This window comes from Chiloscyllium plagiosum, unplaced genomic scaffold, assembly GCF_037043375.1.
Source record: "Chiloscyllium plagiosum isolate Xiang-an unplaced genomic scaffold, Cpla_swu_hap1 HiC_scaffold_2, whole genome shotgun sequence".
Lineage (NCBI taxonomy): Eukaryota > Metazoa > Chordata > Chondrichthyes > Orectolobiformes > Hemiscylliidae > Chiloscyllium > Chiloscyllium plagiosum.
In genome coordinates this window covers 117,827,071-117,852,854 of record NW_028270140.1, presented here as the reverse complement: position 1 = coordinate 117,852,854, position 25,784 = coordinate 117,827,071, and the positions used below count along the sequence as shown (strand labels likewise).

The 25,784-nt window shown below is 39.3% G+C and overlaps 1 protein-coding gene across 1 annotated transcript; it reads right to left on the bottom strand.

The window, feature by feature from the left end:
- Positions 1-1,364: 1,364 nt before the first annotated feature.
- LOC122565430 (transmembrane protein 171-like) lies at positions 1,365-25,779 on the bottom strand. The gene is given in 5 exon segments (XM_043721408.2): positions 1,365-6,602; positions 6,604-6,754; positions 10,332-10,467; positions 19,007-19,673; positions 25,626-25,779. Coding segments are annotated over 5 exon segments (1,038 nt in total). The 5' UTR covers positions 25,677-25,779; the 3' UTR covers positions 1,365-6,569.
- Between the last annotated feature and the right edge of the window lie 5 nt (positions 25,780-25,784).

The following is a 25,784-nucleotide window of genomic DNA, read 5'->3' as shown; positions in this document are numbered from 1 at the left end:
AACAGTAGACATTGTCTATATGAACTTCAGCAAAGAGTTCGACAAGCTTTTGCATGGTAGACTGGTTAATAAGGTCAGATCACATAGAAACCGGGGGGGAGCCAGCCAATTGAATACAAAATTAGCTTGAAGGTAGGATGTTGTTGGGGTTGGAAGATTTGAGTTACAGGGAGAGGTTGAATAAGCTGTGGCTTTTTTCCCTGAATTTTGGAGGCTAAGTGATATTATAGAAGTTCATAAAATCACAAAGGACATGGATTTGGTGAATAGCCAAAGTCTTCTTCCTCTTCTTCCAAGTACAAAGCTAGAGGGTATAGCTTTAAAGTGAGAGGGAAAGATTTAAAAAAGACAAGGGGTAACCTTTTACACAGAAGATGGTGCATAAAAGGAATGAACAACAGAGGAAGTAGTAGAGACAGGTACGATTACAACATTTAAAAGGCATCTGGATGGGTACAGAATAGGGATGATATGGGCTAAATGCTGGCAAATGGGACTAGGTCAGAATGGGATGTTTGGTTGGGAGCTGTATAACTCTATGACTGAAATGAGAAACCATTTCTTAACTCAAAGAATAGTGAACTTGTGGAATTCTCTACTTAGACAGCTGTGTAGGCCAAGTCACCGAATTTATTCAATGAAAGAGATTGATAAATTTGAATATTTTAAAGGCATCAAAGAGTGTGGGGAAAAATGTGGGAATGTGACATTGAGATTGAGGATTAGCAATGATTATGTTTGAAATAACTCCATAGAAGCTGGTATCCATTCACCAAGTTACATTTTATTTACACATGGAGAATCTTTGACACTGATCCAGCTCCCTCAGAGCCAGCTGTCAGAGTGAACAGAATCTCTGACACTCCTGTTTGTATCTGTCAGCCAGGTTTCCCTGATTGGGCCAGATTACCAGCCCCAGTCAGGGAACTCATATTCCATGAGGTCCACCTGCCTGACCTTGTTACAATCACTACAATATTGAATGGTGAAACTGGCTTGAAGGGCTGAATAGTCTTCCCGTGTACTGAGTTTCTATGTTTAAATAGCAATACAATCATTTTATTTACAAATTTCCCTGAGCAACATCAATGGCTCTGATTAATGCCTATCCTTTAATGGTACCTATGGTTCAGCAACATCTTTGGACTACTATTACGAAAAAATAACAATGAAAAGAATAAGGTAAAAGTGAGGACTGCAGATGCTGGAAATCAGAGTCTAGATTAAAGTAGTGCTGGAAAAGCACAGCAGGTCAGGCAGCATCCGAGGAGCAGGAAAATCGACGTTTCGGGCAAAAGCCCTTCATCAGGAATTGCCTGAAACGTTGATTTACCTGCTCCTCGGATGCTGCTTGACCTGCTGTGCTTTTCCAGCACCACTCCAATGAAAAGAATAAGGCAACTACAGAGACAAAATGCCTCCATATTCAAACAAGTACCCAGATAATTTCATATTAAAATAACATATACTGTGAATGGTAATTCCCTTCAGCAAATTCAACCTAATACTATGCAGATATAATTAATACACACTACAACCAATTCTAGTAAGTACATGCTTTCTGAAAAAAATGCAACTATTCCAACTTTGCAAGCATCCATAAAACATGCATTTGGTATTAGCAGCTTAAAAGTAGCCATAAAATGAGGTGTACCAGCTTTGTGTTTAGATTTAAACAAGGTGAATAAAGAACCTAAAGAAAAAATGTTTTTTAAAATTTCATAAATAAACTTAAATTAGCCAGAATTAGAATGAGAAGGAAAAAGGTGGGGGCAAGTGAAAGGAGTAAGAGAATAGGGGAAAGTAGGGAAAGAAAAGATGTGTGAGTGAGAAAACACCAAAAATCAAAATGGAGAGGCATTAAACTGGGACAAATATTTGTCATACAACTGATTGTTTTCAACTGGAACCACAAGAGGGTGTTAGCTGAGTATTGCTAATGAGCCAAGATACAGTATAAGTTATTGTGAGCACTGCAGCTACTTCAGGGACACCAGAACCAGTCAGATGTGCAGGAGTTTCAAGCAGATAGCTAGGACAACCTTATGCAAAATAACTTCAAAGAAGACAACTACAGTTGCAATTTTTTTATAGACATGTAGTATAGAAACAAGTTCACCTATGAAGAGTAGCTGCCTTAAAAGCTGTTGAGTTTCAAAATAAAATCAGCAAAAGGTGAATGTCTGGGTGATGACCAAGGACATCATAGCATCATAAGTGATGCAAGGGCTATAGCAGACAAGGTATTTGTTTCTATGTTGGGTTAGGATTTTGCCTATTCTTAAATCTAACATTTTTAATCAAATGTTATAAGTTCACATAAAAAGCATGATTCAAATTTGTGATAATGTGAGGTATTGGTTTTCAAATTGGAAAAATGCACTGAATATACGCTTAAGTACAGATAAATGGTCATCAGATGAAAGCAGGAATACAAGATCGTAAAAACTGTTTCAAAGTAGAACTGTCTATCAACACAGGTTAGAATCAGAAGTCACATGACATCAAGTTATAGTCCAAGAGATTTATTTAAAATCACAAACTTTCGGAATGCTGCTCTTTCAACAGGTGAAAGGCTATAACCTGGTGTCATGTAACTTCGGATTTTGTCCCGCCCAGTCCAACATCAACATCTCCATGTCTCGGGTAGTTATGGGGTTGGAAGGGATTGCAAAGATGAGGCCATGAAGAGATTCGAAATCGAGGAAGAGAATTTTAAAAGTAACACTGCTTGATCATGCTCCAATGTAGAACAATGAGCTCAAGAATAAAGAATATAAGGGCACAGAAACAGGAGTAAGACATTCAATAAACTCATGGTTAATCTGATTGTGGGCTCAACTCCTCCTCTCGTGTCAGTCCCTTGATCATCTTGTCAATCAAAGCCCTGTCTAACTCAGCCTTGAACATATTCAATGATTTGGCCTCCACTGCTCACTAGGGAAGAGAATTCTGGGAGAAGAAATTCCTCTCATCTCCATTTTTAAAAAAAATTCACTCATGGGATGTAGGTGTCATTGGCTGAGCGAGAATTCATTGCCCAGCCCCAGTTACCCTTGAGAGATTGGTGGTGAGCTGCCTTCTTGAACTGCTGCAGTTCATTTGGTACACCCACATGCCACTAAGGAAAGAATTCTTGGACCTTAAAGGGGAGAGTCCTTCCTTTTACACTGTGTCCCCTCATTCTACATTAACATGTAAGGAAGCAGTCTCTTGGCATCTACTCTGTCCAGCGCCCTCAGAATTTTATAAACTTCAGTAAGAATCATACCTTATTGTCCTAAACTTTAATGAGAATGGTTATGCCTCCTTAACCTTTCCTAGAAGATGTTTCCCAGGAATCAGCCCTAGTGAACCTTCTTTCAACTGCTTCCAGTGCAAGTGTGTTTCTTGCTTAGTGATGAAAACTGTGCACCATGCTCCACATCTGGTCTCAGCAATGCCATAGTTGTAGCAAGACTTCTCTACTTTTATATTTCACTCCTCCTTGTAATTAAGGCTGACTTTCTTTATGCTTTTGTAATAATCTGTTGTACTTGCATGCTGACCTTTTATGATTAATGCACAAGGACATCTAGGTCCCTCCGTACTGCAGCATTCCATAATATCTCTCTGTTTAAGTATTCTGGTTTTCTCTTATTCCTACCAAAGTGGGCAACCTCACAGTTCATCGACACTATACTCCCATATGTCAAATTATTGCCCAAATATTTAACCAACCTGTAGTCTTTTCCAATATATCTTTAATCTCCTCATAGCTTGCTTTCGTACCTGGCTTCACATTTGTTCACAAGACAGTCAGTCCCTTCCTCCAGGTCATTATACACTGGACATTACTGACCCCTGTGATACTGCACAAATTAGATTATGCCATCCTGAAAGTGACCCATTTGTCCCAGCTCTCTACTGGAGGTGTTGATGGGATTGCCAAGAGCAGGAAACATGAAGTTTGAGAAATGTTGATTCCCAGCTGCTTGGTTGAGAAGTAGTGATAAACTCAGCAGCAGGTCAGGCAATATGCAGGAATGGAGCAAGTTCATACTTGTAAGACAAGTATACCATTAATACTCAGCAACATTAAACAGCCTTCAATAAGATCTGACTTCAAGATAAAGTTGTGGCATTCAGTTCACAATCACTTAAAGGTGGCATGTAACCATCAGCTTCACACAGGCTTACCTTATTTTAATATACCCCTTAAGAGAAGGAAGCAGGAGAATGGACTTTTACATTAAGGCTTGCAACAAGAGTGAGTCAGTGATGAGGGGTATACTGGAGTGGGGTCAGTGGCCAATGGAGAATTAGAGGAAAGATCCAGGGGAGAACAGAAGGGGGATAGAGGGAAGCAAGGAGGAGTGAAGTGGGAAGGGCCTGGGTGCTGTGCGGTGCAGAGGAAGGGGGTGGGGACAGTCAGTCTCTTCAAGAAAATGTGGGGCCTAAAGGGCAGTGTCAATACTGTCCAATCGTATGTCACTCTCCGGGTGTTGACTGGCAGACCCTGCACAGAGGTTTGGGTTCACGTAGAGCATTTACAATGCAGTGGAAGGCAGCTGAGCCTGCAAAGTCAGCTATTCTACAGTGTGGTAAGCACCACACTGGACACTAATATGAACATTCAACAACAAGTGAACTCAAGAACACATCTTTATTTACTCCACAATGAAAGAAAATCCCCAATCTCCCTTTAACTATCAATGCATGCCAACTATGAGACACTTTGCTGTCTAGGCTAGTCCAAACAAATAACAATGATGCACACATGAAGAAACTGAAACTAATCCAAAATGAAATATGTAAAAGTGAATGCTAATATTGAATAGTCCTCTTGCCACCTTTGTACTCTGAAGTCTTAAGTTATTGGCAATGACGTTGGATGGGTAAGTTGTGGCCATAATATAGAGCTTTCATGTTTGACCAAGAGACCTTTCAAAAGGCTGCCTCTGGATACAGTATTGCCAGTTCAGCAATGAAAATCTTCCCCAGCTGCTAAATTGAATATGTTGCGCATGCACGCCACTGACACTCAAAAATTTAAATGGCTAAAAGTCAACAGTTAGAAAGAAGTGGTGCACAATTCCAGTTATGATGTCAGAAATGACTCACTGTTAACGTTGCTTCATGCTAGTTATTAATCCTTTACAGAGAACATGATGGGGTTAGGAGGTTTAAAACAAATTTAAGACATAGGCAGCAGACATTTGAATAATCTCAAATTTACAGAGGGCAGAATATTGGAGATCAACTAGGAGTGCATTGAATAATCAAATCTAAAGATAACCAAGGCATGAATGCAGATTTTAGCAGATGAGCTGAGACAGGGACAAATTGAAGCAAACTTATGAGGTGAAAATAGACCACATTAATGATGGTGTTAATATGAAGTCAAATGTGAGCTAAGATTGTGCCTAGTCATTCTCAGATAGTTGCCATGGAGAGGAATAAAATAAGTGGCTAGTGAATGGAGTTTGGAACAGGAATCAAAAACAAAGGTTTCAGGCTTCCCAATATTTATTGGGGAGGAAATCTCTGTTAATCCAGTAGTGAGTCTGAGGCAAGCAGTCTGATACTTTAGCCACAGTGGAGGAGCTGAGAGATGCTAGTGAGGTAAAGCTGGTATCATCAGCATACATGTGAAAACTAACACTGTGCTTTTGGATGATATTAGATTAAATTACTTACAGTATGGAAACAGGTTCTTCGGCCCAACAAGTCCACACTGACCCTCCGAAGAGCAACCCACCCAGACCCATTCCGCTACATTTGCCCCTTCACCTAACACTACGGGCAATTTAGCATGGCCAATTCACCTAACCTGCACATTTTTGGACCGTGGGAGGAAACCGGAGGAAACCTACGCAGGCACGTGGAGAATGTGTAAATTCCACACAGATGCCTGAGGCGGGAAGTGAACCTAGGTGTCTGGCGCTATGAGGCAGCAGTGCTAACCACTGTGCCACCATTGCGAAGGGGCAGCACAGAGATTAGAAACGTAGAAACTCATAAGGCTGAAAAAGTTATATCAGCTACAAAAAGAGATTGCTCGATATTATCCACCTTGTCTAATATCACTTTACTGCTTGTTCCTCATATCCTTTAATTTTCCAGATATGCAGATGAGTTTTGACAATAGGTTTTCACTAGATTTGAGGAGCTAATGGAGTGTCTTGATTGATGGCTTCCAAGATTACAGTAATTTATGGTAGGGTAAATAGTATTAATTGTTTCAATTAGTCAGTGAGATGGTAATGCAAACCCAAGACAATTAGCAAGATAATTAAAGAAACTTAATGGTAGTGATTAAAATGTGCACTTTACACTGTCACAAACAATTAATGAAGCAGAGCTAACTTTTGATTTTATAGAAGAAAAGTCATATATCTTCTTGAGACAGAGACTGTTAAAAGAGAGTAAGGAGAGTAGAAATAGAGTGGGTGTCTCATTTGGAGAACCCTTCTCACTCCCAAGCATCGAACTGGTGACTAAAATAGCCTTTCTGTGGTCATTAATGTTCTGAGAACAGCCACATATAATTTTATCAAAAGTGCCAAACTAAAGAAAGCCAAATTAATTTATCTAAGATACTGTTGGATGAAGTAGTTGGTTGTTCATCTGAAGTCTGGGTTTCTTCATCCATTGTTGATAACTCTGATAGAAAGCAGCAGACACCAGATATATCTGCCAATGTGCTGGAAACCTCATAAGAATCAATCTAACATCCATCATGTTGGAATTAGAGCTCTCATCTTCCTGGGCCCTGCCAAGAGGTTAAAATGAAAATTCAATAATTTATAGTAAAATGATCTCAGTTTAACAAAATGAGGCTTGGACATATTAACCAATGATAAAGTAATTCTTTGCTGTGATTCTACATAAGAAAGGTTTAAACTAAACACAGTAACTGTTCCAAATTGGTCTATTCTTAAGATTACACAAACACAAACAATTGAAAAGGATGCTACAAGTTCCAAAGGTCACTTGCGTTAGGATGCTTTTACTATGATTTTGTTTTAAAGCTGTGATAATTAATTACTGAATGATGTTTGAAGATACAAAGACCATTTCAAATCAACCACAATTATAACCATCCAGGGAAAACTCTGTTTCAGTGAACTGTATATACAAAAGACTATGGGTCAAAACTTAAGTTTAACTCACTTAAGTCAAAATTTCCAGGAGTTTTCAAGCCCTGACAAAGTCCATAGCTAGTCAATGCTCACACATAGATATAATAACATTATATGTAGCATTAAAAAAGACAAACAAGGTGTGCAAACTTTGGGGAGAGATAGACAGACAGACAGCAAGAAATAGGTGGGGATGCAAAAGGTTTAATTAGATTTATGTACACAAACTAACAGTTACAGTACATACATATGAATGTATTGAGCATGACAAATAAGGTTGGTGAGCTGCAAGCCTTGATAGATACTGCTGATGGGAACATGCTGTTGTGGTGATAACAGAGACCTGGTTTAATAGAAGGCAGGATTAGGTACTTAATGTTCCCGAATACTGGACAAGGAACAAAATCTACTTGGTAAGAGTTCAGAAAAGATAAAGATATTAATACTGCGGGGGCTATAGGTCAGCAACTTATGAAAAAATATATACATGAATAAATATGTAATGATGTGGAGGTGCCAGTGTTGGAATGGGGTAGACAAAGTTAAAATTCGCAACACCAGGTTTGTTTGGAAGTACAAGCTTTCGGAGCATTGCTCCTTCATCAGGTAGCTAGTGGGGCTAGATCATAGGTCACAGAATTTATCGTATAATATCAAAGTATCATACAACTTATGTGATGGATTGAACAAACCTAGATTGCTGTTAAGTCTTTAATCACTTCAAATTGGGGTACAGGTTTTGATTGATTAATATGATCATGCCCCACCAGCCACTTGACGAAGGAGCAGTGCTCCGAAAGCTTGTACTTCCAAACGAACCTGTTGGACTATTAGCTGTTGTGGTGTGATTTTTAAATGTGTGATGCAATTAAACATTTGCAAATAAATAGAGAATTGCTGAAAACACAGGTGTTGCTTCTTTGGCTTGCACTGAAGAATGCTGGATTTCAGACACTCACAACAATTTGTACTACATGAGAAAAAATGCTGATTGTTTGGCAAGTCAACTTTAGTTGGCTGAGACATTGGTATGGAGAAAGCAATGGAAAACTACAGACTTGCCATGTTTCTGGAATGTGCAAGGTTTGAAAGTATTCCTATTGTATAAAATGGATCCTGTGTATGAAGCTTCCAGCAAGTTTAAGCAAGTCACCCTAGAGCTTGATTGATTCTTTTGAGTACAATGATAGTGAGCTATTCTCGCACTCAGCATTGTTCAACAAGTGCTACCCAATCACATCAATTAGCAGATGTTTTGCTGTGGGTATGGCAAGCAGGGCTTGGTTGAATACTGTTATGTGGAATTCCATAGTTATTAACAAGTATATCTAAATCTTGAGTGTTAAAGTCCTACAAAGGGATTTGACGCCTAAAACCTTATGAGTCAGAGGCAAGAGTGCTACCAATGATGTCACAACTAAAACTTGGCAACAGAAAATTGAGAGGAGCTTTGATAGAGCAGTTAAAAACCATGAAGGGTCTTGAAAAGATAGGTAAAGGAAATTGCTCCCATTGACAAAAAGGTCAAGAACCAGAGGACACTGACTTAAGAAAAATAGAGGAAAGATAACGTGATGATAAACTATTTAAACAGCAAGGAGTTAAAACCTGAAAAGCACTGCTCGAGAGTGCGCAGAAGGCAGACTCAGTTGCGGCTATCAAAAGGGAACTGGAATATTATCTAAAAGAAAAAGAATCATAACTGCAGAGCACGATCAGTGGAGTAAGACACGTCTGATTTGTTCTTTCAGAGAACTGGCACAGTCCTGAAGAGCTAAATAGCCTCCATCTGGGCTGTGAAATCAAACAGTGACACCTTTTGTAGGATATATGGTGTGGAATCAACAGCTTTAAGACAGGAGGAGTTAAATCAGTAAAGAAGGAAAACTGCTTTGGACTCTGGAATTGATTGGTGGATTAAATATTTAAACAATTTGAAGTGATAAGTGATTTACTTTGCTCCCTCCAACTAACAGAGTCCAGTAGTGACCTATTAATTTTTGAAAACAAATATCTTTCAAGCAATCTTGCTCCATGTCTCCCCGAGTGTTTTCTAATTTTAGAATTAGAGTTTGACAACTGTAATTTAGAAAGAAGCCTTGTCAGGATATGTGACCTTGAGGATCTGTCCTGCATTGTTTCTAATTTTCATCATACTATTCTTCACTCCTGAAAAAAAAAATTCCAATTAAAAGTTGTTTTGAAGTTAGAAAGAACAAACATAGGCCCAGATCCTCCGATCTCCAGATAGTTGCAAACCAGACATTCCCCAAAGATTCATGTCAAGCCCCTTCAGATGTCCTGGTGGGCTGACTCCACAGGAATTGCCCATGAAGTTAAAACTCTGAGTTCGAGTTGGAGATTTGGGAGAGATCTGACTTACTTACCCAGGAAATGTGAGACAGATTAACCATGTCTACCTCCTGGATGACTATCTGACTGACTGCACTTCCCTTCACTCCATGTTCCCGACTCCTCCTTCTTGCTCCCCAAACCCTCTGCTGTTCACTGATCCACCAACCTTTAGACTACTCTTTTGGCCCACCAAACTCTTGACTCCCACCTGACCAAAACTCACCACTCGACGACCACCCTGGCACCTTACCAACTTACCTCAATCATACTCATTCATTAACGCACTAAAGCCTATTCAAACAGCACAGTATGTTCGTGAATGAAGACTTGCAGAAAATGGTAGTTATTGCTGTAAAAGGAGCCTTGGTCTGACTATCCCCAACAAACCTGTACTATGAAGAGGATTGCAATATCAGGTACCCTCTGCATTTCTGAAGAGGCCAGCTTCGTAGGACCCACTTGTTGTGGGGAAAGCGGGAAGCAGGGGCAGCAATCTAATGGAGATTGTCAGTCCATAATTGTTTAAAATCTGTCGCCTAACAAGATTTGTTATGAGTCAAGGTGGCTATAGCAACAAATCTAATATTTGTTGACTTATTGAGAAGGTTCACCCAATAAATTTAAACTTGATAAAAAATTGCTGTCTCACAGGGACAGAAGCACAACAATATAAGTGGTAGTCAATAAATTGGGTGTACACAGCATAAAGTGTACATTGATCTTTTGAGTGACTCTATCATGAGAAGAGATTGCTGATTAGCTAAATAAGATGTTCAGACAATATTTCTAAAACACTTGGTGGGACACTACCTGCAAGTTTCAATTCTAAAATTAAGAGGCTGATTACTTTACCTGCAGTAGATGACACTGTAATATGAGGGAGGACTGTCACTGGGAACAGGTTGACAGATTCCATTGTAATCATTTACAATTGGTGGTGGTTCAGGGAAATAAGGTGGTGGTGGTGGAAGGACCAACACAGAGTTATCTGAATGCAAGTAAAACATTAGTTAACAAACAGTACAGAATCCGAAATCAAGCAAAACAACATATTTCATTTATATGTCATCTTAACATTCAAAAACAAATATCAAATCGTAGAGTTTTACAGTATGGAAGGAGACCATTTGACTCAATGGGTCTGTACCAACTCCTGAAATACCTATACAGCTCTTCTCATTCTCCAGCCCCATCTCCATAGCCCTCTAAATTCATCAACGTCAACTAGATATCCAGTGGTGTTCTGAAATCTCATATGGAATCTGGCTCAACCACTGTCCCAGGCATCTACAAACAGTTACTCCTTCCATCACTCATGCATTTGCAAGAAGCACTGCAATAAATCACCCAGACTCCTAGACAGCACCATCTAAACCCACAACCCCTTAGAAGGACAAATGTAGCAAATACATGGGAACACCACAACTCATAATTTCTCCTCCAAATCAAACACCCTTTGACTTAGAAACACATCATCATTCCTTCATTGTCACCAAATCATAATCCTGGAATTTTCTCTGTAACTGTGGGGATACCCACATTATGTGGACCATAGTAGGGCTCAAGAAAATTCAAGGAAGGAGACCATCAACACCTTCTCAACAATAGTTAGTGATGGGCAATGAATATTGACCCAGTTAGTGATGCCCTCATCCTGTGAATGGATTTCAAAAAAAGTGATGTGGCCAATGATATAGTGAAAGGAGAGAGACAGTGCGAGTTTACAAAAGGCCAACATCTTAAGAATGAGGTGTGACCAGTGGCAGTGTTACACAGGGCCAAGAATACAAAAGAGAATACAATGTGCTGAAGGAGATTGCTGACAGAATAGAGAAGCCATTAGTGGAGCTGAAAAAGCACAGCAGGTCAGACACCAACCAAGGTGCAGAAAAGTCAACATTTTGGTCCAAACTCCTTTGTCAGGACTGGGGAGGGGAAGGGGAGCCCGGAAGTAAATAGAGGGAGGGGGTACGGCTGGGGGAGCAGTAAGTGGGATGGTGATAGCTGGATGTAGGTAGGTGGGTTATTGAAATTGGGGCTGAAAATGTGTTGCTGGAAAAGCGCAGCAGGTCAGGCAGCATCCAGGGAACAGGAGAATAGACATTTCGGGCATAAGCCCTTCCTCAGGAAAGGGCTTATGCCCGAAACGTCGATTCTCCTGTTCCCTGGATGCTGCCTGACCTGCTGCGCTTTTCCAGCAACACATGTTCAGCTCTGATCTCCAGCATCTGCAGACCTCACTTTCTCCTCAAAGGTTATTGTAATTGGTCAGTGGGAAGGGTGGAGTGGAGAGATGAATAGGAAGATGGACAGGTAAGGTCAGGTTAGGGAGACAAGGAGAAGGGGGAGGGCTGGGAGTGGAGGGACTTTGAAGCTGGTCAATATTGACTTTCCTGTCCCTTGGATGCTGGCTGACCTGCTGTGCTTTTCCAACGCCACATCTATTGACTCTGGTTTCCAGCATCTGCAGTCCTTACTGTCTCCAAGAGATGCATTAGTAGCATTCAGATAGGTAGCAATGGAACAGGCAGTCATATTGAGGGAAGATGTGAAAGAGCATTTCTTGGTTAAATTCTGGTCAGAGCTTGAGAAGATTCCAATCACTCAAGATATTAGTCTTAAGTTAGGTCAACTTAGCACTGCATAATAAGGAGGAAAAAAATCAAACAGGACATTTACAAAATGATAGACTTAGAAAAGGAGACAAGACAATAGTTGACACGGACTGAAGGTCTATTGAGGGAGAGAGCTATGACAACATTGGTCGTAAAGGAGTCAAGGGTGGTGCCTGTGAAAAATAAACCACTGACAATTTAAGCGAACATGGTGGCCAAGAAAGGAGTTGCGTGCGAAGGAAATTGAGGGAGCGTGAGGCTTATCTCTGCGAGACATGGAGCTTGGGGATAAGATTGGTGAGAGAGAGAGATAGAGACAACAGAGACACTGTGAATGCATAGTTTCAGTCTTGGTGACACAGCTGTCTGGCAACTCCTCATACTTGTTATTGAAGAGTGGGGCAAGATGTAATTAAACAATAGCTCACTTGTGGGAAAATTTGAGTTTGCATACTTCAACTTTTCACAAGGTAACGTCAAAGTTTCTTCCTATTTCCCCAGCAGCAAATGAAACAGTTTGGCAGGCCTTTTAAACAAAGTTAATTGTTTTATTGTGAGCAAGAAATCATCTGGGATTAATGAAAAGAATACACAAGCCAGTCATTGAATTCTGATAGTATTTTAAAAAGTGAAATATATCTTCTTTATAATAAAGCCTTGCATCTAGCATCTACTTCTTTATGCAAACTGATATTTCCTACCTTATAAATATTGCGCACGGGTGGCATAATGTTGTCATGTCTTTAAGCACTGAGACTAAGAATTGGTTTCTGCATTGTTCCATATTTTTCAAGCTCCCCACAATTGTTTCAAGTGGTGTCTAACTACACTTTCCTCAGCAGATTTGCATATTAAGTTCATCCTGTATTTAAATACCAAGAAGCTTGAAACTTTTAAGAGAAGTATAAATATTTAGATAGAGGAATATGCTCTTGACATGTTGCAATTGCATGCATCAAAGTATTCTACAAACAATGAAGAACTTTGGAGCAACACTTGTAATATGCCAAATTATTTATCATGGGTCTCCCTTGCTCACAGAGGTGTGTTATGAAGTAGCAGAGGGATTGGGTATCCAACCTTTCACTCCACCTAATCCTCTGTCACAAACTTAGGAAATTAAAAATATTCATGAACTAGTAACCTGCCCATTTAGTTGGTATGATTGAATACATGTGGTCTACAAACCTTGAGGGAGATAAGTAGATAACGGTGGGATATGTTTTGGACTCCTCCAGCAAAAGGAGTCAATATCTGATGAGTTGACTGATTTTTATTTCCTTGTGGGATATGGGCATCACTGGCTGGACCAGCATTTTATTCCCCATCCCTTGTTGCCCTTGAAAAGATGGTGGTGAGCTGCCTCCTTGAACCACTACAGTAGGTTTCCTTTGAGCTGTAATCTGCCTTTTAGCTACATCCTGTGGGCCTACTTGTGCTTCCACTCACAGCATCATAGTCAGACTGGGCATCCCTTCCATTATTCATTGTGGCACTAATATTGACATTCACTCCATTGGTCTGTTTTGGGTACAAACAGTGAAACTGCAATTAAAATGCCCTAGAGGAAACTATTTCCTAAAATAGTGCGACTATTTCCTAAACACACCCCCACAAAGCATAATGGAGAAGATATTCATTAAGTAGTTGAATATCATGCAACATCATTATATTTGTTTTTATGTGTCATACTTGATTTATATTGAAAATTAAATCAATGTTTTGAAATTAGGAACCGGGTATATTAGCATTTGTTCATTAAATAATTGGTCCATGCCCAACTCATTTAATCCAAATTAGAAGAGGGAGAAAGGAATCCTACATAAATTATCAAACACACTTATGCTAATATTAAAAGAGTCCAGTTTCATCTCACATAATCCACAGGGGGGAAGTAGTTCCTAGATTCTTATGAATGCATATAGTTTATAGATCAGAATATTATTTGCACATTGATCGGCAGTGAAAAGATCACAATTCATGTATTCCTAGGGGATAGATTTCTGGAGTAGTATGTTAAAGAACCAACTGGTGCTAACGTATTTAAGATATAGATCTATGTAATATGAAATGGCTAATTAATAGCCTTCTATAAAGGAGCCATTAGGGAATGTCGACCATAACATGATGGTGTTTTACATTAAGGTTAAAGTAATATAGTTCGTTCTGAAATCCTAATCTTATTAAAGGAAATTATGAACATATGAAAGGCAAGTTGGCCATGGTGGATTGGGAAAATACATCAAAAGAATTCATTGAAGGTAAGCAATGGCTTCGATTTGAAAACTCTTACAGGGTCTACAACAAATATAAATCATCTAAAGTATAGAAACCAAACAGAAAAGCTGAGTCAACTACTGTGAACAAAAATAAGTTAAATATTACATTTGATTAAAAGGTGTAGTTTGTAAATGTGCCAAAAATGGTAAACAGTTTAGAAAAGGAAGACCAAAAATAACTCATAAGGAAGGCTGAAAAGAATATGAATTCAAGTTTGCTGTAAGATTGCCTGTAAAAGCTTCTGCATGTATACCAAGGAAAAATGTGGGCCCATTTCAGGCAGACCCAGAAGTATTTATAATGTAGGATAGAAAAATGGTGAACAGTTACTTTCTGTCTGTGTTCCAAGAGAAAGATAAGAAAATCTTCTTGAAGTACTAGCGAAACCAAGGGACTTATGAAAATGAGGAAGTGAAGAAAAATAAAAGAGGTTACTTGAAAAACTAATTGGATTCAAGTTTGATAAATTGCCTGGGCCAGATGAGCTGTATCCCAGAGTAATGAAAGGTGGTGACTAAATTAAGAGTGGAAGCATTGGTGGTTATTTTTCAAAATGCTACAGATTCGAGACAGGTTGTTGTCGACTGGAAATGCAGCAAATGTAACTCCACTTCCTAAGAGGGTAGGGAAAGAGAAAGCACAGTATTATAGATCTGTTAATTTTTAAAACTTAAAAAGAGACACATTTTGTTGAAATCTTTATCTTGTACTCATGAGGACATTCATAAAAAATATCAGAGTAAAGGGAAAACTTGGGGCGGCACAATGGCTCAGTGGTTAGCACTGCTGCCTCACAGTACCAGAGTCCCAGGTTCGATTCCAGCCTCGGGCGACTGTCTGTGTGGAGTTTGTACATTCTCCCCGTGCTAGGTGGGTTTCCTCCGGGTGCTCCGATTTCCTTCCACAGTCCAAAGATGTGCAAACTAGGTGAATTGACCATGTTAAGCTGCCCATAGTGTTAGGTGCATTAGTCAGAGGGGAAATGGGTGTGGGTGTGTTACTCTTCGGAGGGTCAGTGTGGACTGGTAGGGCCGAAGGGCCTGCTTCCACACTGTAGGTATTCTAATCTAATCTAATATTGGACACTAGAAGAGGACTGATTGGTTGGCCAGTGGATTATGATTAATAGTTGTTATGGAGAATGCACCTGTTAGCTTAAGACTGTTAACTGGTTGTCAGTATAACTCTTTGCACACTCATGATTATAGAGCAAGTGCTGTCCAATTGCAGAATAACATCTAATATTAGACATTGTTTTGAATTTTACCAGCAGGTAATTATGCTGCTAACCTATTTAAGATTATCAGTTAAGTTTACAGTCAATGCACAGTCACTTTGATGGTCTGCACAATGTTATCAATGAGCTGACTCCATTCACATCATTGGCCTCTGGTTCTGGAAGTCACTCCATGTGCAGCCCAATATTTGCAGACAGAAAGAACATACCGCACTTGACTGAACTCAACAAAATAGGTGACAGCCATTGTCTGGTTAATTTCTGAGAGAAATGCCCTGTCCAACCTGCTGGTTTGAAATTTAAATACAGTTGGCCAGTTACTTACTGGTTATCATTCACCTGACAAATTCACCTGACAAATTCCCTCTGAGAGTCCACTTTTCAACCAATCAGCATTCTTCTTTCATACATATAATTGCTTTACCCATTTACATTGGCATTTCTTGCATTGTCCTACGGAAGGTAAGCTGAAAAGCTTTAACAAAATGTGTCTTTTTTGGCAGTAGGGAAGATATTGAAACCAATTATAAAGGATGAGATGACTGGATACTTAGAATGTAATGAGCAGAATCAGCATGGACTTCTGAAATGGACATCATGTTTGACAGAACTGTTACACAATTTTTAAAGGATATTGCTTGTAGCATAGATAAAGGAGAACCAGTGGATATGATGCATTTGGATTTTCAGAATGCTATTGACAACTTGTCATTCAGGAGGTTAGTAAATAAAATTACAGTTCATGGGATTGAAGGGAACACACAGAAGTAATTATTAATTGGTTAATAGACAGAAATCAGAAAGAGAGAATAAACAGATCATTCTCACAATGGCACGTGGTAATTAGTGGGGTACCACAAAGATCAGTGCCAGCTCCAAGTTGGGAGAAATTATATATGTCAAAATTTAGAATGGCACCACGGAATTGGTTGGGAACATAAGTTGTAAGGAGGATCCAGGCTGACTTCAAGAAATTTGAACAGGCTAAGTGAATGGGCAAATACAGGCAATAGTGTGATCAAGTATGAGGCTATCCACTTTGGGAGAAAAGGAGAAATGCAGAGTATTTCTTAAATAGTATGAGTCTGAGCAGCATTGATGTCCAAAGGTACATGGATGTCCTTATTCATGAGTCACTAAAAGCTAGCAAGCAAATGCGGCAAGCACTTTGGAAGGTAAAAGGTACATTAACCTTCATTGCAAGAGGATTTGAGTACAGGAGCAAAGATGTCTTGCTGCTGTTGTACAGAGCCTTGGTGGGACCGGGTCTGGAGTACTGTGTCTAGTTTTGATCTCCTTATCTAATGAAGGGTGTATTTGCCATCAAGGGAAACAGCAGACCACCAGATTAATCCCTACGATGATGAGATTATCTTGTAAAGACAGATTGAGGAACTGGGTTTATATTCCCTAGCATGTCAAAGAATGAGAAGGAGATCTCATCAAAACTTTAAAAAGTCTTACAAGACTTGATAGGGTAGACAAGAGTAGTGTTTCCTCTGCTAAGTGAGCCTAAAACCAGTGAACACTGCCTCAGAGTAAGGTGTGGTCCATTTATGAATGGTTTGAGGAGGTATTTCTTCACACAAAGGGTGATGAGACTTTGGAATTCTCAGCCTCAAAGAATTGTAGATGATCAATCATTGAGCATGTTCAAAACGGTCATCACCAAATTTGTGAAGACAAATGGCATGAAGAGGTAGGAGGTTAGTGGGAGAAAATGGCATAGAGATGATTAGGCATGATCTGTTTGTTTGGCAGAGTAGGCTCAATGGCCTTAATTGCCTAAAACCAAAAGACGTAGGAGCAGAAATAGGCCATTCAGCCAATTGAGTCTTCTCCATCATTCACTTTTCTACCTTTTCCCCATAATCCTTAATTGCCTTGCTGATTAAAAATCTCTTTATCTCAGTCTTGAATATACTTAATGACCCAGCCTTAACAGCCCCCGATGGTAAAGACTTCTGAGAGAAGAAATTCCTCCTCATGACTATCTTAAATGTGTGACTCCTTATTCTATAATTATGCCTCTGTTACTAGATTCTCCCACAAGAGGAAACAACCTTTCCTGTCAAATTCCCTAAGAAATTGTACATTTCTGTTAGAGATTGTGTCTCATTCTTCTATATTCCAGTGGGCACAGGCCCAACCCACTCAAGCTGTTCTCATATGACAAACCGTCTACCTGTGGTATCAGCCTAGTGAATCTTCCCTGTACTGCCTCCTCTGGATGCCAGGATACCTTGCCTTGGACATGATTTGGAGATGACGGTGTTGGACTGGGGTAAACAATGTTAAGAATCACACAAGACTAGGTTATAGTCCAACAAGTTTAATTGGAAGCACTAGCTTTTGGAGAGCTGCTCCTTCAACCATCTGATGAAGGAGCAGTATAACCTAGTGTTGTGTGATTCCTAACTTTGCCTTAGATAATGGGTCTAAAACAGTTCACAGCTGTGGTCTGGTATAGTTTTAGCAGGCCACCCTCCTTTTGTATTCCGTTCCCTTTGATATAAAGCCAACACGCCATTTGCCTTCCGTAATACCCACTGAATTAGGATGCTGGCTTTTGTTGATTCATGGACAAGGCCTCCCGAATCCTGCTGTATTACAGATTTTTGTAGTCTTTCTCCATTTAAATACTATTCAGCTCCTCAGTTCTTCCTGCCAAAATACCAATATTTCCCACATTATATTCCATTTGCCAAGTTTGTGCCCACTCACTTAACCTGTCCATATCTCTCCATAGACTCGATCTGTCATCACACTCGTCTTTCCACTTCTTTTTGTGTCATTACAAACCTGGCTACAGTTCATTCACTTGACCTCATCCAAGTCATGAATATTTATTGTAAATAATTGTGGCTCCCAGTTCTGATCCCTATGGCATACCACTAGTTACAAGTTGCCAGCCTGAAAATATCCCCCTTATCCAAACTTGCAGACTTCTCTTAGTTCACCAATGCTCTTTCTATGATAACATACCACCTCAAACACTATGGGCTCATGTCTTATTCAGTAGCCAAATGTGTGGTACCTTATAAAACACCTGGCATATTCGTGTTTCTATTTTCTATGAAGCATTTGAACTCAACAAATTTGTGTTCATGATGGATGAGGACTTAGACAGAGCTGAAAGATGGGATACACAGTTCTTGCCCGACTCTGTTACTTGTAATATTATTATCGTGGGTGAGAAGACCTGTTGCAAATATTTCCCTACATTAAAGCAGTAACTACAGTCAAAAAATAATCATTAGCTGCAAAATGATTTGCAATGTGCAAAATAACATAGAAACAAGCTCTTTTTATTACTGACTACACTCTATTTACTTTAGGAAGGAGCAATAGTGTATAACTCACAGGTAAGCATCAGTTTTAATCACTTCACTTACCTATTGCTATTTGACATGGTCCTGATCTATGTGGCTGTTGATTACTTCTGGATGGGCATTCTTCTTCTGGATTTAATGTTACCTTCTTTTTGACATGGGCAATTAGCAAGAAGCAAATACCAATAAATGTTACCACTGGGCCCATAATTTGCAAGAAGAGTAGTTTACATTTCTCATTTCCATTAGTTTTACTCTTTAAATTGAATCCTTCACCTTCCTTGGTGCCAGGGCAGGTGATTGCCCAAACTCCAATCATAGTTAACAGCACTCCACTGAAACAAAAAAGGATGCCAAAAATAAGGAAACGAGCAAAAGTGTCCTGCTCACTGCATGAAAGAAAGCATCTTTGATCTGCTGATTGGGCCAGCTGCCTCAGATTCACCAGAGACTTGGATCTCGCTAGAAGTAAGAATACCAATGCAATGCCACACAAACTTGGTCCAGTTGCCTTTAGAATCACATTGCAGCTGCCACCATTACGATCACATGACTGGAACCCAAAGGTAGCAATAATGACTCCAGCGGATAGAAAGGAAACTCCAAATATAAGTAGAAAGAATCCCGTTTTATAAGAACTTCCATCTCCCTCTATCCTCTCCAATGCTGGAACAGTACGCATTATCAGCTCCTCAGAATTGAAATGTTCTTCAATGTGAAATGACTGAATCTGTGAATTTAAATAAATATTGCAACAAGTTTTATTTTAGCATAAATGAGGTCTAATCATTATTATTTTGCCTCTAAAATAGTGTGGGCACCACACAAAAAATATTGATCAACAAACATAGCAAAAGCTGGAAATACACAGCAACCATCCAGAATAAAACAACAGAGACACAGAGGGAAATATGTTAGCCATTGACTTTTCAACATCTAATCAATTTTAATGTCAGATTTCCAGTGGCCACAATCGCCTACTTTTATTTTAGACTATGAATTATAAAAAAATCATTTTTTTTTAATAAATGATCAGATGTACTGCAGTATTGAAGAATTTTGCAGAATTACAATTTTTAGGACCAGATTTTAAACAGAAACTAGATTTCAACTTTCAAATGAATATAAACAGAAGAACAACCAGAAAGAGGAACAGGAGTAAACAGTTTGGTCTGTTGAACCTGCTCCAAACATTCAATGTGATCACAACTGACCATGGTTTCAACTCCACTTTCCTACCTGCTCTTCAAATGCCTGGAGTCACAGACAGACCAGAGATCTGTCACAGCCGTATGTATATTCAATTATGGCAATCAATAGTGAAGAATTTCAAAGAGGTATAACCCTTTGAGTGACAAAAGGTCATCGCATTTAAGTCCTAAATGATCGACCCCTTATTCTGAGACTGTGTCTTCATGTCCAAACTTCCCCAGTCAATTGATGCCGTAAAACCTTCTTGACAAAAAAAAAGTTTCCTGACGCCCTGATCAACATTTATTTCTTGACAACATCACCAAGGCAAATTAATTGGCTAATCTTCTGCTTGGAAAGTTATTTAATGGGGAACTTTGGTTTGTCCTGAGGACTGAAAAAAGGCAATCTGTGAATGCATGACCTGTCATTCACTAGTTCTGAAAAAAATTAAAGATTTACATGAACAGCAAATCAAGATAAAAATAGGATATCATCCTTGCCATGAAGCAGGTACAACTTGACCAAACAGAAACACTTTGGTAATGATTAACTTCCAGTTATTCTTACTTCAATTGCAATTACAAAAGGAGGTTATTATATCATGCATAATAAAAATAATCAAAAATTGACTAAACATTGCGGACTTTCCAGAAAAGAAAATCACTTAATATTATTGTATTCCTCACTAATGCAAAGAAAACATGAGTCCACACACACACACACACACACACAATCTATCCAAAACAAAGGAAATCCAACTAAAACAATAACCTGCTCAAAATGTAGAACAGAATGCTAAAGAAAGGGAAGTTCTTGCAGCTACAGACAACTGCCAGTAGCAGTGGTGGACTCTCCCTCTTTATCCTCACTTTCTCCTCTCCCTCTTTATGGGCATTTAAACGGGCATTGGGTAGGCATATGGAGGATAGTGGGCTAGTGTAGGTTAGGTGGGCTTGGATCGGCGCAACATCGAGGGCCAAAGGGCCTGTACTGTGCTGTATTTTTCTATGTTCTATGTTCTAACACTGCTTTCAAGTGAAAAGTTCTCCAAGTCGGCGTTGGGTAACTGTCTATCCATGACAAGTCAAAAGAAGACATTGAGTCTTTTTAAAGCCTCAAAAAGTAGTCATGCAAAGTGCAGATGATGAAATGATAATTATGAATATGGTTACCAGAATGTATTGGCAATTTGTTCCCTAGTCCTCAAAGCCTGTGCAATTCTATTATCTCTTAGAGTATACAAAAGTTGTAACAAGGTGTAAATAAGGGGAACGTTCACTATTAGTTTTGAAATGATTTGGAAGTTATTCCACATATTCCCTTTCTGTTAAAGATGTATTGCTTTTGTGTGTTAACATTTTGAGAGTAGAAGTTCTTAAAATTGATGGTAATAAAGTTTCTCACTTTATCCATGTATTCCTTTTGCGACTTGAGCTTTATATTTGTTAACAGTACTTTGAAATGAAATATAAAAGATGTGGAACTAGGCTGTGAAAAGTCTGGTTCAGTCTCAGAAAGTGGCCAGAAAAGTAATGAACTCATTGGGAAGTTGAGAGTTTGTAATGAAACTGAAGTCAGACAATAAAATATGTAAACTAGCACACCATTAGTGGGTGGGTTGTAAGGGCAGAAAGTGTGATGATTCGTGTGATAATATCACTAAAGGGTAATATGTAGACGAGAGGATCATGGGTATTCACAATTAAGCAGTGGGAAAAGAATGTCTATAATTCTTCTGACCTGAACTAGACAAAATAATCTATAATTTTTGTCTCAACAAAGAAGAAATGTTGGAGTAGGATGGCATCATGACTTTTTGAAGTCTGTAGAAATATCAAGAAGGAATAAGACACCGTGGTTAATCACTTTGCTAGAAGCAATGACAAACTCTGAACAACGGATGGAATACAGATTGGGCGGATTCTAAGTGGTGAGTTTCAGGAGGGCTGGAGTGGTTCTAGGAGGTGACGACATGACTCAGGACAGGGGAGCAAGGTTGAATACAGAAAATAGCAAGTACAGAGAAGTGAGAAACACATTGTACATTCATTTTTAAAAGGACAGGATTGATGAGCTTTCAAGGGGAGTTGGTTTTGTGCTCAAGGAGAGAGAGCTATTCATAATATCAACTAAAGTAGGGGGTTTAAAAGGGAGATTGATTGGCAAGAATGAACTAAGTCTTAAGGATGAAATAAGGCACCAACACTTTACATTTACACGGAACCTTTTACTATTATAAATATGCTAAGGCATTTTACAGGCATGATTAAGACAATATTTTACAAAAAGTGATATGGGGTGAGATTCCAAAATCTTGGTAAGAAGTAGATTTTAAGGAGCAGCTAAATGAAGATGAGAGAAGTAGACAGGTAGTGAGGTTTAGGGAGGGAATTTCACAGCTAAGAGCCCTGACAAACATTTGCTTGAAGAAAATCAGGGATGCACAAGAAGCCAGAATTGGACATTGCAGAGGTTGGTAAGTCAGCAGGACATTACAGAAATATGGAAGCAAATGTTGAGAATTTTAATATCAAGGCATTGCTCAACTGAATGTTGAGACAACTCAGCAAGCACAAGGTTGACAAGTGACTGGGACTTGGTGTAAGTTAAGATATTGATTGCAAGAACTTTGGATGCACGCTGATTTACAGAGGGTTCAGAGTTGTGACAGTGGTTGGGAGAGCATCAGAATAGTTAATAAAGTGGGGCAAGTGCTGACTTACAAAGTGTTCAGAGTTGTGACAGTAGCTGGGAGAGCATTAGAATAATTAATAAAGTGGGGTTAAGATTGGGAAGGGAGAAGCTATGTTTATCTTAGTGCGTATGGGCATGGGCAAGAGGAAGGGCTTGAGGGAGAGGCAGGGGAGCAACAAAAGTAGCCAATTAGTTGATTCTAATTAAATATAAAGAAACTCATAAGTTGCTCGCACTTCTTGCTTGAGGAGGGTGAAGGAGTTTTTAAATCCATACTTTTGCTATAAAACCAACTTACTTCCCTGCTCTTAGACTGAACAAAAATCAACACTGTTTAGATCAAGGTACAATTTAATCGTGACTAAAATATATCAATTATTGAAATTCAAAGTCTGCATGGCTACATTATGTTACACTGCAGCTAACACACACAATATGCATTAAATAGTACCTTTAAACCAATGTCATTTCACAAGTATACCAAGGAAACAGACACTGTGATAGCAACGATTCTCCCAATTATTTGGGAAGTGTAATGTGCATTTAGCATAACCAAATAGTACAGCAGTCCAGCTCACAGCAGGCTCTGCCAGTAAAGCAGCTATGCACATAAAATTTCAAGGGATTAATTCCTGGCTAACCATTGGCATGAGGAGGGCACATGTGAGAACGTTTATTTATGAAGGAAAGACTGGCATTTATATGGTGCCTTCACAACCTCAGGATGTATTGAAGTGCTTTACCACTGGATAAACTATTTTTGAAGTGTAGTTTGTTTTAAGGAAGGAAATACCACAGCCAATTTGCATATGGCAAGGTCTCACAAACAACAATGAGATAATGACCATATAATCTGCTTGAGTGATGTTGGTTGAAGGATAAATATTAGCCAGGACTAAGGAGAAAATTTTCCTACCCTTTTGTGAAATAGTCCCATGGAATCTTTTAGGTCCTTTTGCAGGGTCACATTGGAAGGACAGCATGGGGGATGGGATGTTATTTTAACATTTCAGCCAACAGGAAATATTATTGAAAGTGTGCATTCCTTCAACATTATACTGAAAGGTTAACTTGGATTATATGCTCAAATTTCTAAAGTGGGACTTGAACCTACAACCTTTGTGATTCAAAGACTAGAGTGCTGCCATTGAACCATTGTTTAACAGTTCCCAGATGGTCTATGTCCAAATTATGTACAATTATACCAGCTTTATGGGGGCTCATGTGCATAGTGGGAGTGTCCCTACCTCCCTTAGCCAGACGTCCTGGGTTCAAGTCTCACCTGTTCCAGATGAGTATTATAACATCAATGAACAGGTTGATTAAAATGGCTAAATTCTAGACTGTGATGACATTTTTTTGGCTAAATGTAAACTCAAATGAGTGCAATATAATTTTCTGATGATGGTGCCACAATGCTTGGGTTTTGGTACTTTCAAGCATTAAATAAAATCATGATGCTGAAATTGTAATTGTAATTGCATGATAATGGCACCTAACACTGCTTGTAACTTGTAACTTTAATATGAAATGCTGTAGGAATTTATTTCAGTGATTTGCTTTATATAATAACTAACACCCTCTTGTCCCATCTAAGAGAAATATTTAAATCAATTGAACTTCTCCACAAGCAAGTCCAGAAATTACTATAATAATTCATGGGCAAATATATCACAGCGGGCAAACTGTGTATGTTACCCTTTTAATGTTTGTAAAATGCAGCTATTCTCCAACTGCTGATATTGTATGTATCTATGACAGCAATAGCTCCTGGCAATACATCCCTGGCTTCCAATAAGGGTCAGAACTGAGCACTTACACAAAGGAGGAGCTTCTCTCCCAGGCCTTCCTTTTTAGCTATTATGGGCCCAAGATCGTTTATTTTAAAGATTATCTATAGTTCTCTCTCCAAGGATGTGCCTTGACATTTCTGCTTTTACATACGGTAATTTTTGAGACCCCGATTAGGAGCACCTACTTTCTCAATTTTTTTTTCTTGATTTTTATAATGCTCAGAGCGTGTGCCTATTGTGGGCTGTCAAAAAACATCCAAAATCTCAGAGATCCTTTCATGATCTAGGATGTATCCAAGCGTTTTACAGCGATTTAAATATCAAACACTTGCAATATAAGGCTGCCAATTTGTCGGCAGAAAGATTCCAAGATGATTAAATGATTTTTTTGAAGATGTTATTAAGGGGTAGCCCTTGGCCAGCTCACTGTGAAGCACATACTTATTCTTTGTTGAAATAGTATCATGGCATTTTTATATCAAACTACGAGACGGACCCACTTTGAACACCTCCCCCGTTTGCCAATATCGTCCACAGTGCAGGGCTTCCTTATTACTGCACTGGACAATCAGTAGTAGACTTTAACCCTATTAAACCAGTGAAATTCAATAAGCAGACTAGGAACTAAACCAGGTGCCTCTTAGTTTAACTGGGCATGGAATGTCATTGAAGCACAGTGTAATTCAGGGTCATTCCTCAATCTGTTTCATGGCGAATTGAGAAGCGAAAGCAGAGTAAATTGCAATTTACCGGTGAAATATAGACAGATCTAATTGCACAATAAATGCTCGGTGTTTCCAATTAACTGGATGTGATAGCGAATGTGAAGAGACAGTGCTCTCGATGCTGGTCAGAAACCTGGAAGCACAGCTCTTTCACATTTCCCTGGAAATCAGCACCGAGCGCCTCGGGTTGGGTGTTCAGTGCAGGAGCCTGACCACTCCGCAGCCTTCCCAAAGCAGGTCATGCAGCAGTTAATACTGAGGCGAAGACAGACCGACCTTGCTTGGCTGTGCGGAGCTCCTCTGTCCCATCCAACAACGAGTTACCATCGGGAGCACCACCGCTTCTTCCGGCTCTGTCCCTGATAGTCAGGGAACGTCGGTGATCTAGACCAGGCTCTTGTAACCACATTATCACAAACAGATCGATAGCAGTTA